General features: G+C 38.9%; 1 protein-coding gene across 3 annotated transcripts in view; it reads right to left on the bottom strand.

Moving 5' to 3' along the window:
* egln3 (egl-9 family hypoxia-inducible factor 3) overlaps positions 1–12,435 on the bottom strand; it is a 39,635-nt gene that overhangs the window by 6,478 nt on the left and 20,722 nt on the right. For all 3 annotated transcript variants that reach the window (XM_020527226.2, XM_020527227.2, XM_048599759.1), the window contains exons 2-3: positions 2,776–2,895; positions 1,022–1,158 (exon numbers count right to left, since the gene is read on the bottom strand). In XM_020527226.2, the coding sequence (XP_020382815.1) occupies positions 1,022–1,158; positions 2,776–2,895 (257 nt within the window). The remainder of the gene's footprint in view (positions 1–1,021; positions 1,159–2,775; positions 2,896–12,435) is intronic.

The following is a 12,435-nucleotide window of genomic DNA, read 5'->3' as shown; positions in this document are numbered from 1 at the left end:
CACGTTCAAACAAGATCAGAAGAAGCATAAGCTCCTTGACAGATGCTTTTGGCACAACTATGCAGACAGATTTTTAAAATGGGGGGAGGGGTGTCAGAAAATTATTTTTTCCTTTTCATAACTTTTCTTGCCATGACTTTTCTCTTATAATTTACCAAAATGTATAGTTTATAAACTTTAATTCAGCTATCATTTAAAGCTGACATTCAGGAATCTATGTATTGTTAACTTCATTACAGCTTTGCCATAAATTAAGTGACAACATGATTTCAAGTTTTACAAACAAGTGGAACAACCAAACATTTTGCACACTATGGTGCAGAGCTGGATGAACACAGCAGGCCAAGCAGCATCATAGGAGCAGGAAGGCTGACGTTTCGGGCCTAGACCCTTCATCAGAAATGGGGGAGGGGAAGGGGGTTCTGAAATAAATAGGGAGAGAGTGGGAGGCGGATAGGAGATGGATAGAGGAGAAGATAGGTGGAGAGGAAACAAACAGTCGAAGAGGCGGGGATGGAGCCAGTAAAGGTGAGTGTAGGTGGGGAGTTAGCGAGGGGATAGGTCAGTCCAGGGAGGACGGGCAGGTCAAGGGGGAGGGGATGAGGTTAGTAGGTAGGAGATAGGGGTGCGGCTTGAGGTGGGAGGAGGGGATAGGTGGGAGGAAGAACAGGTTAGGGAGGCGGGGACGAGCTGGACTGGTTTTGGGATGCGGTAGGTGGAGGGGAGATTTTGAAGCTTGTGAGTCGCAAGCCTTTCTGCTCCTATGATGCTGCTTGGCTTGCTGTGTTCATCCAGCTCTGCACCTTGTTGTCTCGGATTCTCCAGCATCTGCAGTTCCTACTATCTCTGATTCAATTTTGCACACTATGTTAGGAATATTGGTATGGCTTTTTTTCTCGTCTATTTCTTCACAGAATGTGGGCATTACCAATGGGCCAATATTTATTGCCTTCCCCAAATATGTTTGTGAAGGTGGCGGTGTCTTACAGTTATCTCTACAAAGACTCCAACGAGGACATACCTGACAGAATATGCTGGTTGTACTTCATGTGGATTTCTTCGATCAGACCAGAATAACAACAATCTATCAAACATTGGCTCAACGTCAACTACGTATGATTTTCCTTCTGGAAATATTCGAAGAATACCACCATCAACCTAAAAAAAATAAGTTTCAACAGATTGTCTAAGAAATATCAATTCTGGAAAGACAATTCAGTTATGTTATGAAAGTAATATGTTTTGCTGTAATAGTTTTCAAGATATGAAAGTTAGCAAAAGTTAACAAAATTAAAGCATTAAAAATGTGATGAAATCAAATTATACCTGTGATGCCTAGCGCTTTTAAGCAAAACGCATAACATAGCCAGTATTGAACATATTAAGGCAAGGATCAAAGCAAAAACTAAGGACAGTGAAATACTTCTTCTAACAGGAGTAACCAGCCATAACAAGCGATGGCAGATCTCCAAATCAGACAGAGCTTGATTATATAATCATTGCCAATATGCAAGTTATCACATTTTCAAAATAGCCTGATCTTTTCTTGACATCCAAATGTAATGGGGAAACTTTCAGGAATGGTGCGATGTTGGTAGTGTGCCCATTTATTTAGCCAACACAATATTCAGCAGCCCAAACCACTTGTAATTTTGGGATTGTAGAAATTTGTTGATATGCTGCGGTGCTAAATGAACACATCATCACAGCCTGTCAGTTCAATGAGGAGAAATATCATCAGGATACAGAATGCAGCCCCATGGCAAGATATATCTGGGATAGCAGGATGAGTTGAATAAATGCCTCTGGGCAGCAGATAACAAGCAGCCAACCAGGAAAATATTGTTGCAATACTGCTCTTCCTTGCTCACAAAAATTCAGGAAACAAAGTTATAATTTTAGGGGAGGTGTCCAGCAGCCTTCAATACCTGGAGAAAAGAGAGCCGGCAGTAAAAATACATACATGCTTTATACATATCAGCTTGAAAGTTGCAGTCAGGATCTTACAAAAGGCAATTTTAAATTATATGTTTAACAAAATTTCCTGCCTTGTGTGGGCAAGAGTGCTGGCCATCCATTTAAAGATCTATTCAATCTTTGACTGAAACTTGAAAGTATGTGCAATGGCCTCTTCAGATTTACAGATGTCAATCATCTATTTAGCAAGTGAGAAATGGGCAGTCAGCAGTTGGAAGGCTCTCTAGAAGTGTTATTTCATGAAGCTGTTGTGCCAACTGAACAAAATGGTATTCTGAGTACCAACACATTTTGTGTTTCTTTCATCGTATACCTAAAATTATCACATGGACAGTGGACAATCTGTTCCTGAACTTGCACATCATTAGGTGGGGCTACCACTATGAAATTTGCAAGGACAAAGCATTGATAGCAATGTCTAACTTAATCTCTTTCCAGATTTCTGCTGCACATTTCTCTATAGCAACACAAACGTTGGAATTTTGATTTCCACTGTGTCACAGCAAACAAGTTTTAACCCAGAACTCATGGATCAGTGGTGGCCTGCGTGAAAACCGAAAACTGCGTGACCATCATTACTTAATGTATGATGGAAATTAAAAGTACATGTAACTAACACTTTCAAATGTATGACAAAACAAACATTAATCAATAGATTAGAAACATTTACATTTAAATAATAAAAAGAGTCATTAAAATCAGTTTGTTTTAGGAAGTGTTGTCTGAAATAAGACAAGCACAAACATAACCTGTATAGCCATACTGCTATTCATTAAGAAAGAAAGGAATGTCTCATACCTTTGCATCCCAGTTTTTATTCAGGTAATAAATACATGTCACACAACGACCATCACCAGTTGGATTGTCAACGTGCCGGACATACCCTGTTCCATTCCCTGGGTAGCAGGCTACCATTGCCTGCCGAGATAAAATGGAAAAAATGTTTACTTGCGAGCAATTTTTCTTCACTTATTAGATTTTGATTATCCAGCAACAATGCAGGTTAGAATCACAGAATGGGTACAGTCCCTTCAGCACAGCATGTGCTGGTTGTGGACGCCCTTTCTTTTCCCAACCTCATCGAAATGGCACTCATTGTATGTTTAAAACTATGGAATCAAGCTGCTTCATTCTTTCAATAAATAACCGAGACTTCAAATTCAGATTTTTTCAGTCTGTTCTTTTTTTTCTTAAAACAAACTCATCCTAACAAAGATCATAGCAAGGTGAAGGCACTTACCTTCTAAATCCACCAAGGTCCCACCTTGAAGAAGCTATCAGTTTACTGGGCAGTGCAGAAACTTGGCCAACAGCAATTAAGTTTCAAAAGCAGAATGAACCTCTAGGGAGCAATGAGTCTCACCCATTACTTTAATTAAATTTCCAACCTGCCTCTTTAGATTGGGCTGGTCGTCCTCCCAACTTCTGGCATCAGTTAAAGCTAGAAATGGGTATGTCAGAAGGACATTTTAGTCAGAAGACAGATTTCTGAAACTTTAATCTGCCCCTCCCTGTCCCAACACAGGTAAAAACCACACGTCTTTTAAGTTAAAATTCAGCTCTAGAAATTGCTTCATAACAGTTGCTTGGCAAAAGAGTTTGTAATTCACTGTTTCCTTCTCTCTACTTTCATAAACAGTGGAGGTACATGTATGATTTTCAAATAAATTTGAATTGTTCCTAAATGAAATGTTGGTCCCCAACTTTTTTTAAAATCATGGTTTGGAGGCCATCTGGCCTTCAGGATTTATCACTCTTTCATATTCCTTACTTTCTTCATTACTGTTATTTTGCTTCAGTTAACTTTGGTAAGTCATTGGCTTTGATTAAATATTCATTTCTGTGGGATGTCTGGCATGCTACCCACTTCCTCTATTGTAAATATTGACGCAAAGTAATTATTTAACATGTCTGCTTTCTCAATTGATTCAATTCCTTTGGATCATTCTTCTTAGTCGTAAAGTAGCAATGTGGACACTGTTAGCTGAAACTGATACCAGACACTACATATGACAAGAGTGTGGTGGAGGCAACATAAATCATGGATCCGGTTGGGGGAAAACTGCCTCCTGTACACTAACCTTTCTATGGTTTCATTCCATTGTTCTATTTAGAAACTAAACCAGTGAAGGTTAAACAGCGTCAAAAATTATTCTTATAAGTTTGCAAATAATTAACTTAAAGCATAGTGCATTGTCAACCCCTTCTCCCATAGATGCGAAAGAATGTGGTGAGATGGGCAAATATTGGGCAATTTAGCCCTGGAAAGATACCACCTTCTTGCCACAATATTTAAGTACTGGTTGAGACAAGTATCTTTCCAGGACATTTGGAAAGGTTTAGACAAATATGGGCCAATCGCAGGCAAATGAGACTCCTTCAGTTTAACAAACCTAGTTGGCATGAAAGAGTTGGGCCAAAGGGCCAGTTTCCATGCTGAATGACTCTATGGCATATAAACTGGCCATACAAAGGGGAGGGAGCATTTAGGATTCAAAGGAGGACAAAGCAATCGATTAAGAAGGGGAAAATACAGTACAAGAGTCGGCTTGTAGGAACATATAAACTGACTGCAAAAGTTTCTATAGGCATGTGAAGAGAAAAAGATTGGTGAAGACATATGTGCAGAAACAGGCTAATTTATAATAGGGAATGAAAAATGGCTGACAAACTCTATACACATTTTGGTCGTGTGTCCACAAAGAAGAGCATATGTAACATACTAGAAGTGTTGCAGAAGACGGGGTATAGTGAGAGGGAGGAACTGAAGGAAACCAGTAGTAGTAGGGAAATAGTATTAGGGAAATAGCATTGGAAAAGAAATTGATGGGATGAAGGCCAATAAATCCCCAGGGTCTGAAAACCCATACTCCAAAAAAGTGCCCCTAAAAATAGTCGGCGCATTGATGGTTATCTTCCAAGATTCTATAGACTCTGGAAGAGTTCTGGCAGAATGAAACGAGCTAATGTAACCCCTCTATTTAAAAAGGGAGGTTGAAAGAAAACTAGTTATAGACCAATCAACCTGACATTGTTAGTGGGAAAATGTTAAACACCTTTAGAAAAGATTTAAATGCATAGCATTTGGAAACAGGAGCAGGATTGGGCAGAATCAGCATGGATTTCCAATAGGAAAATCATGCTTCACAAATCTATTGGAATTCTTCAACAAACTAACTAGTAAAGTTGATGATGTGGAGCCAGAGGATGTGTTTTATTTGAATTTTCAGAAGGCTTTCAACAAAGTCCCACATAACAGTTCATTTTGCAAAATTAAAGCGCTTGGGACTGGATGTAATGTATTGAAATGGACAGAAAATTTGTTGGCAGACAGGAAACAAAAGTAGGAATAAAGGAGTTATTTTCCAAATGGCAGGCATTGACTAATGAGGTACCACTGGAGTCAGTGCTAGGACCCCAGATAATCACAATATAATAAATGATTTAGATGAGGAAACTAAATGGAATATCTCCAGATTTACAGATGACACAAAGCTGGGGGGCGTCAGCTAATTGCAAGAAGCAAAGATTCTTCAGTGTGATTTTGACAAGCTGAGCGAGTGGGAAAATTCATGATAGATACAGTATAATGTGGATAAATGAGAAGGGATCCACTTTTGGAGCAAAAACAAAAAGGCAGATTATTATATGATTGGCTATCAATTAAGAAAAGGGAACGTGCAAAGAGACCTGAGTGTCCAAGTCACTGAAGGTAAGCATGCAAGCGCAGCAGATAGTGAAGAAGGCAACAGGATAAGTATGTCTTAATGCAATTATAATGGGGTTAGTGAGACGATCTTGGAATACTGAGGGTAGTTTTGGTCTCCCTATCTGAGGAAGGATGTTCTTGCTATGGAGGCAGTGCAAGCTCACCGATTCCTGGGATGGCAGGATGGACGTATAAAGAGAGATGAATCAAGTAGGATTATATTCTCTAGAGTTTAGAACAATGAGGGTTGGATCTCATAGAAACCTATAAAATTCTAACAGATCTAAACAGGATGCAAGAAAGATATTCCTGATGCTGGGGGAGTCCGGAACCAGGAGTTACAATCTAAGGATTGTGAGATGAGGAGAAATTTTTTCACCAAAATACTGGTGAGCCTGTGGAATTCGCTATCACATAAAGCAGTCGAGGGCAAAACATTGTATGATTTCAAGAAGGAGTTGGATATAGCACTTGTGGCTGAAGGGATCATAGTTTATGGAGGGAAATAGGCTATTGAGTTGGACAATCATCATGATTATATTGAATAGCTGAGAAGGCTCAAAGGACTGAATGCCCTACTTCTGCTCTTATTTTCTATGCTAGCCCCGACCTTATTCACTATATTCATTAGCATGATGTTGCATCAAGGGGTACAGAACTTAAGGACAGAGTTTATATATGCTCCTGGATTGAGAGATGTTTTTTCAATCTTAGGCATCTTGGAGTTTATATGAAAAAACACAGGAAAAATCACATCCGTCAACTACATTTTACTGATGACTATGTTCTCTAGGCTCACAATCCTTCAGACCTGCAACATATAACAATAGAGTTTTCTCAGGTGACTAAAAATCTATTTAAAAAGAAAACTGAAGTCCTTCCTCCCAAGAAGAATATGAACTGCCAAGCATCACCATCAAGGGAACGGCACTGAATGCTAAGAAACAATTTACCTATTTGGGAGCATCATCTTGTTTAGTGCAACTTATTGAGAATGAAGTGGTCAATGGATATGCTGAAGCAAACAATGAATTTGCCTATCTCTACAAACAAGTGTGGAGCAGCCACAGCCTTAGAGACCAGACAAACTCAAAAGGTACAAAACCATAGGTCTTACCACTCTTCTGTAGGGTACTGAATAACAAATGCTGTACACTTTGCAGAGCACTTCCATCAGCACTGACTCTCTAGCATCCTCAAGATCCACTGGCAGGACTGCATCATAAACACTGAAGACCTGGAAGCTTCCAATATCACCAGTGTCATTGCCAACTGCATGGGTTAGTCACGTTGACAAGATAAACAATAGTCACTTGCCCAAGATCATGTTGTATGGAGAGCTGGTCACTGGTAGAACAGTGGACCGGCAGAGCCCCATGTAAATATTTCAAGGACTCATGCAGAGGTCCCTCTGTATACCACAATGATTATTGCAAGCCATAGATCATGATACATCAGAAGTGCTACAGACACCTTTGAGATTCAGCAAAGAACCATGATGTCAGAGACTAGGTATAGAAGACTAGATCCATTCGTCTGCAGCAGCAACTGCATCTTCACTTGCATCTGCTGTGGGTGAATATGCCAATCACAGATAGGCTTGAGTAGGTACCTAAGAGCCTGCAACCAATGAGTTCAACATTCCCGAATTCTTTGCTCTTGGAGAAATGCCAAGAAGAGCCAATTGGGGGCAAGATTGAGGGGTGGTCACTGAAGACCAACCTCTGCTCTTGCCTCCAACACCACTCTCCCCACGGTCCCCACCCAGCAAGTCCTGAAAAAGACTTACCTCTCGCCACTGGATCCCCTGAAGACAAGGTCTTCAGCAATGACCTCTAGGACACAAAAGATGCTCGCCTCTGAATGGCGAACTATTTCTGGCAAGATCGGATTTCAATATCAAGGCCTGCAATTTCCCAAGAAGCTTGCTGGTCAGCTCTTAACAAGATTTTGGCAGTCAAGATCTTAACACGATGGTTGGAATTCGATTCAACAAGCTTCTTGGTTGGTGGGGGTGGAGAGTCAGTCATCACTGAACACACCTATCCCCATACAGAGACTGCAAAATGGAAAATCTTAGCCACAGCTTGCTTGCCGAAAATGTGAAGTTTCACTTGTTTGTGTTCATTGAAAATTAGAATTACTTAATGCCCTACTAATGGGACCGGAGAGAATCAATTACTGGGTAACGTCATGTCATTGAACAACTGCTTTAGATTGAAAGGCTTAAGCTGATCATACCCTTGTCATAATAATCATTGTTGGCCCATTCTGTTCAATGGATATAAACACATTGTTTGATTGTGAAAAATACAGTATCTCAAAAAACTGGCAAAAATTATACACCTGAAATACAGAACGTATTATCATAATCTACCATGATGTCCGAACAGTCAGTTGAGGGTGCAGGTAAGAAGGCTTTAAGTTTTTTTTAAGATAAAGTTGCATTAAGTGATTTATGCTGTAAATAAAGTATAATAGTGATGTGTATACCCCCTGCATAATGCTTTTATTACTTAGTGTTTTAATTATACGGACTTCTTGATCAACTTTCATATTTGATCAATCGGCATACTCCTAGTCCCACAGATACTGATTAATAGAAAAATTTGTTGTAATAATATAGTTAAAGGACTGAAGGAAGGGTCACTGGACCCAAAACGTCAACTCTGATTTCTCTCCACAGATTCTGCCAGACCCGCTGAGTTTTTCTAGCAATCTGTTTCTAATTTCCAGCATCTGCAATTGTTTTATTTTCAGTTACAGATCTTTTAAAGTTAAAGATGCCTGCTTTGGGATAAAAGTTTTAGATTATATAAAATGCTTCACAGAAATTCATCTAATCAATTCTATTTTGAACTATACAGATCAGGCATTTTCCTTTGAGTCAGGAAACACAAGCTGAGACATTTTCCAACATTGTATCTATGATTTCTGAAAATCAAGAAACTCCCTCAAGTTTTTAACTCTCTGGGAGTCAGGGTCAGGCTGCAGTCAGTAATGTCACACCAAGAAGCAGGCACATGGTAGCAACACAGGCATGAAGGCAAGCTAAGCAGAAGGTCCATCTCAGTATGCTAGGGCATTGCTCCAATCCTATACAGGGTTGTTAGGCTTCATATTCCTCACCCCTCATGTCTCCCTGACCCTTCCATGCCCTTCATATGTCTTTCATATCCCATGGTCCCTCCAGCCAGATTTTCTCCTTCTATTTCTTTTTCATTGCCCCAGGTCCCTTCGATACCTTATCTATTGCACACATGCCCACTCCATCTTTTCTCCATCCCCACTCTTGCAGTATTAAATATGCAGAACTACTGAGCCATTTGCAAGCCTGGAAAGTTTTGAAATGGTCCTGAAACCAATGCAATTGGCAAAGATATTTTGGAAAATTGTTAATGACAATTAAGTCTGATTCACTGATACTATGAATAGCTGTGGTTGATTTGACAATTTTATGACATTATAAGATCATAAGTTTTTTTGCAATACAGCTTATCAATGTCTGTTTGCTGGCTCTATCAATTGTAGGGGCATTTCAAAAACTTTTTATAGTTATACAGTTCATTGGTTCTTCACGTACTGGATATTGGAAGAGAAGGTATGGAGGAGTCATGGGGTATGGAGCGAAACGAGTAGATACTGGGGTATTGGTAAGACCTTTTAAAAGAAAGCTTACTTGTCAAAAGGTTCCTGAATCCTCAGCAGGCTTCCCCAATCACAAACTGAATTTACTTAATGGCATTCCCACTGGCTTCTTTAATTTTTTATGTCATGACAAAAATATGAAATTCAGACTTTACCTAGTTCTTATATTGGCAAACCCAGCATCACACGATGGGTTTGTGGGGTTGCAACCCAATAGATTTCAAACTAGGATAAGATGGTACAGGTCAGGAATACAGTAAACTTGAAATCCTGATCCCACAGGTCTCATTTTACCCAGTTTGGATTTAGTTCCAGGCAGGTGTGGAGCCTTTATATCAAAAATGCATGCAAGAATAATTGAAAAGAATTCAGGAATCAGCACACAATGTGATGGAGTGAACACAACTAACAATAGAAATGCAGAGTTGGATTTTAAGTGAAGACAGTGGTCAGAGAATCAGGGAAGCCTGTGTCCAAGCTCTGGAAGCCCTGATGTCTACATCCAAGAGCTGTAAACCATTTACAGGGCTAGCAGCTTTTCAAACCCAACAATGTCATTGGGCCCTTGGTCAGGAGTGCATAAGTCCCCAAATCAGCCACTATTGAAGCCCAGAATGCAGAAAATGGATTCAAGGCTTGCTTGGACCAATCAGGCTGAATGCTGGAGATATGGAAATTGGTTGGGTTGATTTCAAGGGCCAGAGATCTTTCAGGAGAGGGTACACTGGAGGAGGTGTCTGTGGACCACAAGGTTCCCAAATCAGGGGGATCCAATCCTCTCTACCCTCCATAAGCCTACAAAAGAGGCTGCCAGATTGGCCTCTCTAGGCGTCACAGAGCTCAACCGCCACAGCACAAAACCATAAATGGTCACCGAAGGAGTTCAATTGGCCTAAAAGGTTGGCAGACTGCACTCTACCTGACCTGCAAGTGGGAAATGCCAGTGTAGCAGGAAAGTGATGAGCAGAGCACCCATCGCATTCATCTAATTTTACAGCCTCCCAGCCCCAAACTGCAAGGGGGTTGGTGGTGGTAGAGGCATAAAATTCCGACCATAGGCCCCGTATGAATTATGTAATAAAAAATTACATGCAGTAAAAGTGTCTTTTTCTAGGAATGTAGAACACTTTGAGTTCTAAGTGTAATTTGTGAAATGCCAAGTTTTATATTCTACTCAACCTATTCTAATGCACGTTCTAGTATTAAGCACAGGACTGAAATTGGTCATACAACTGCAATCTAAGCACAATGGGTACCCCAGGATAAAAAATAAGCTGGATTCAACAAGGGAGAATTGGATGTTTCTACTTTTGTGGAAAAAAAACTGTACAGTCACAAAAAGGTGATTTTATCAGAAGGTGATTTTATCAGTATTGTGTTTCACAGAGTGAAACTTTCACTGTATGAAAGTGGAGTCATGAAATGCAATCACAATTAACTAAAAATCTTTTATCTTAAAGTTACTTCCTTTGAATCCAGATAATTCAAGTGTTATTAATGATTTTAAAGACTAGGGAACAAGACGGCAAATGTCATCATGAATGGCTGTAATTTTCTAATCTCAACCAATTTACAACCCCAGCAAGAACAGATTTAGCATATACTACATCCAGTAAAAAGGTTTAAAAAGATTCTTATGTTCTAGTGTTTTTAATATTTTTTACTTAATCCATGGTTAAATTTTCTGTATCTATTAACATTTTTTATTGAAAGGAATTTACATTCAAAATTGTATTTAAAAAATCTTACAAAGCAAGTAGAAAACTACAGAAACATTTATAAAGCAAGATCAGTCATTATACTTATTTAATGATGCCGTATTTAAACTTTATGAAAGATATTGCTATAAAAAAACCTTGGCTTCAAGACATTGAAATTTATTTGATAGCACTGCACTACATGAATAGCCTGCTTAATAGATAGATGAACCTAATACATAGATCAACCACATTACAAGCACTGATCGCAAATCGTGCATATAATTAACAGCTGCACAAAAAATTAGTAGAGTATTTTCTTCAAAACTCAAAATATTCCAATCTTATCTTCTGCCACTGACAAAGAACAGTTTCTGTTGGCAAGTAAGCTGAATGGAATGAGGTCAGTGTTATTGCTCTGTGTAGATCTGCAAATACTTCATGCCTTAAGTGTATGGTGCAGTACGTGCTCACAATCATGAACTGAAAACCACAGCAGTTGCAAAACTATTGATTTCATTCCAATAATTTATACTTCAGTTTGGCTTTGCAAAGACAAGCTACACAGCTGAGGGACCAAATCCATGATGTACAGACTTTACTGGGTTTGTTTTGCGGTGTAAATAAAATAGATCACAGCATATAAATTGACCCAAATTTTTCAGCTCCAAAAATAATGCTTTCACATATACCTATTATCACTCAAACCCCAACTTCAATTTTTCAGCAGGAGCATACTAAATTCATATTAGTACTCGTCTCAATTTCCTCACCCACACAGAGCTGACCCCATGTGGCAAACATCAAAAGCTGGTGGCCACCTACACTTGGTTCATTTTATTAAAAGCATTTTTTGAGGTTTTAAAAGTCGATTTATACAGACTGATATCTATGCTATTCAAGAGACAAATAGAACTACTAAACAACAAGAGAAATTCACTAACAATAACAGTACCTGCATCAGGTTTTCAGATAATAGTATCAGATTGTCAAACACTATGCAATGCAGTTTTAATAAATTGCTACCAAATATAGACTGAGCACCCTACGTCAGAAATGATCCATATATTTTAAAACTACATATTAAGTAAAATTATTTTGCATATGGCAGATTTTTAAAATGAGTAATTAATCCTTTACAGAAAGTTTTTATAAATAAAATTAGTGGAATTTTAAATATGAAGGCTGTAATGTCAAGCTATATTTACATTCTGCAATCATTGTAATGTGATTACCTACACATTACTGGACTAGTACTCTAGAGGCCTAGGCTACTAATCAAAATTCAAATTCAAATCCCACTAAGGCAGTTTTGAGAATTTGAATTTAAAAAGTAATCTGAGGCCAAAAAAAAACAAGTCCAGTAATGTGTAGGTAATCACATTACAATGATTGCAGAATGTA

This window comes from Rhincodon typus, chromosome 8, assembly GCF_021869965.1.
Source record: "Rhincodon typus isolate 14 chromosome 8, sRhiTyp1.1, whole genome shotgun sequence".
NCBI lineage: Eukaryota > Metazoa > Chordata > Chondrichthyes > Orectolobiformes > Rhincodontidae > Rhincodon > Rhincodon typus.
Note: the sequence above shows the minus strand (reverse complement) of the source record. Positions and strands in the feature narration are given on the sequence as shown.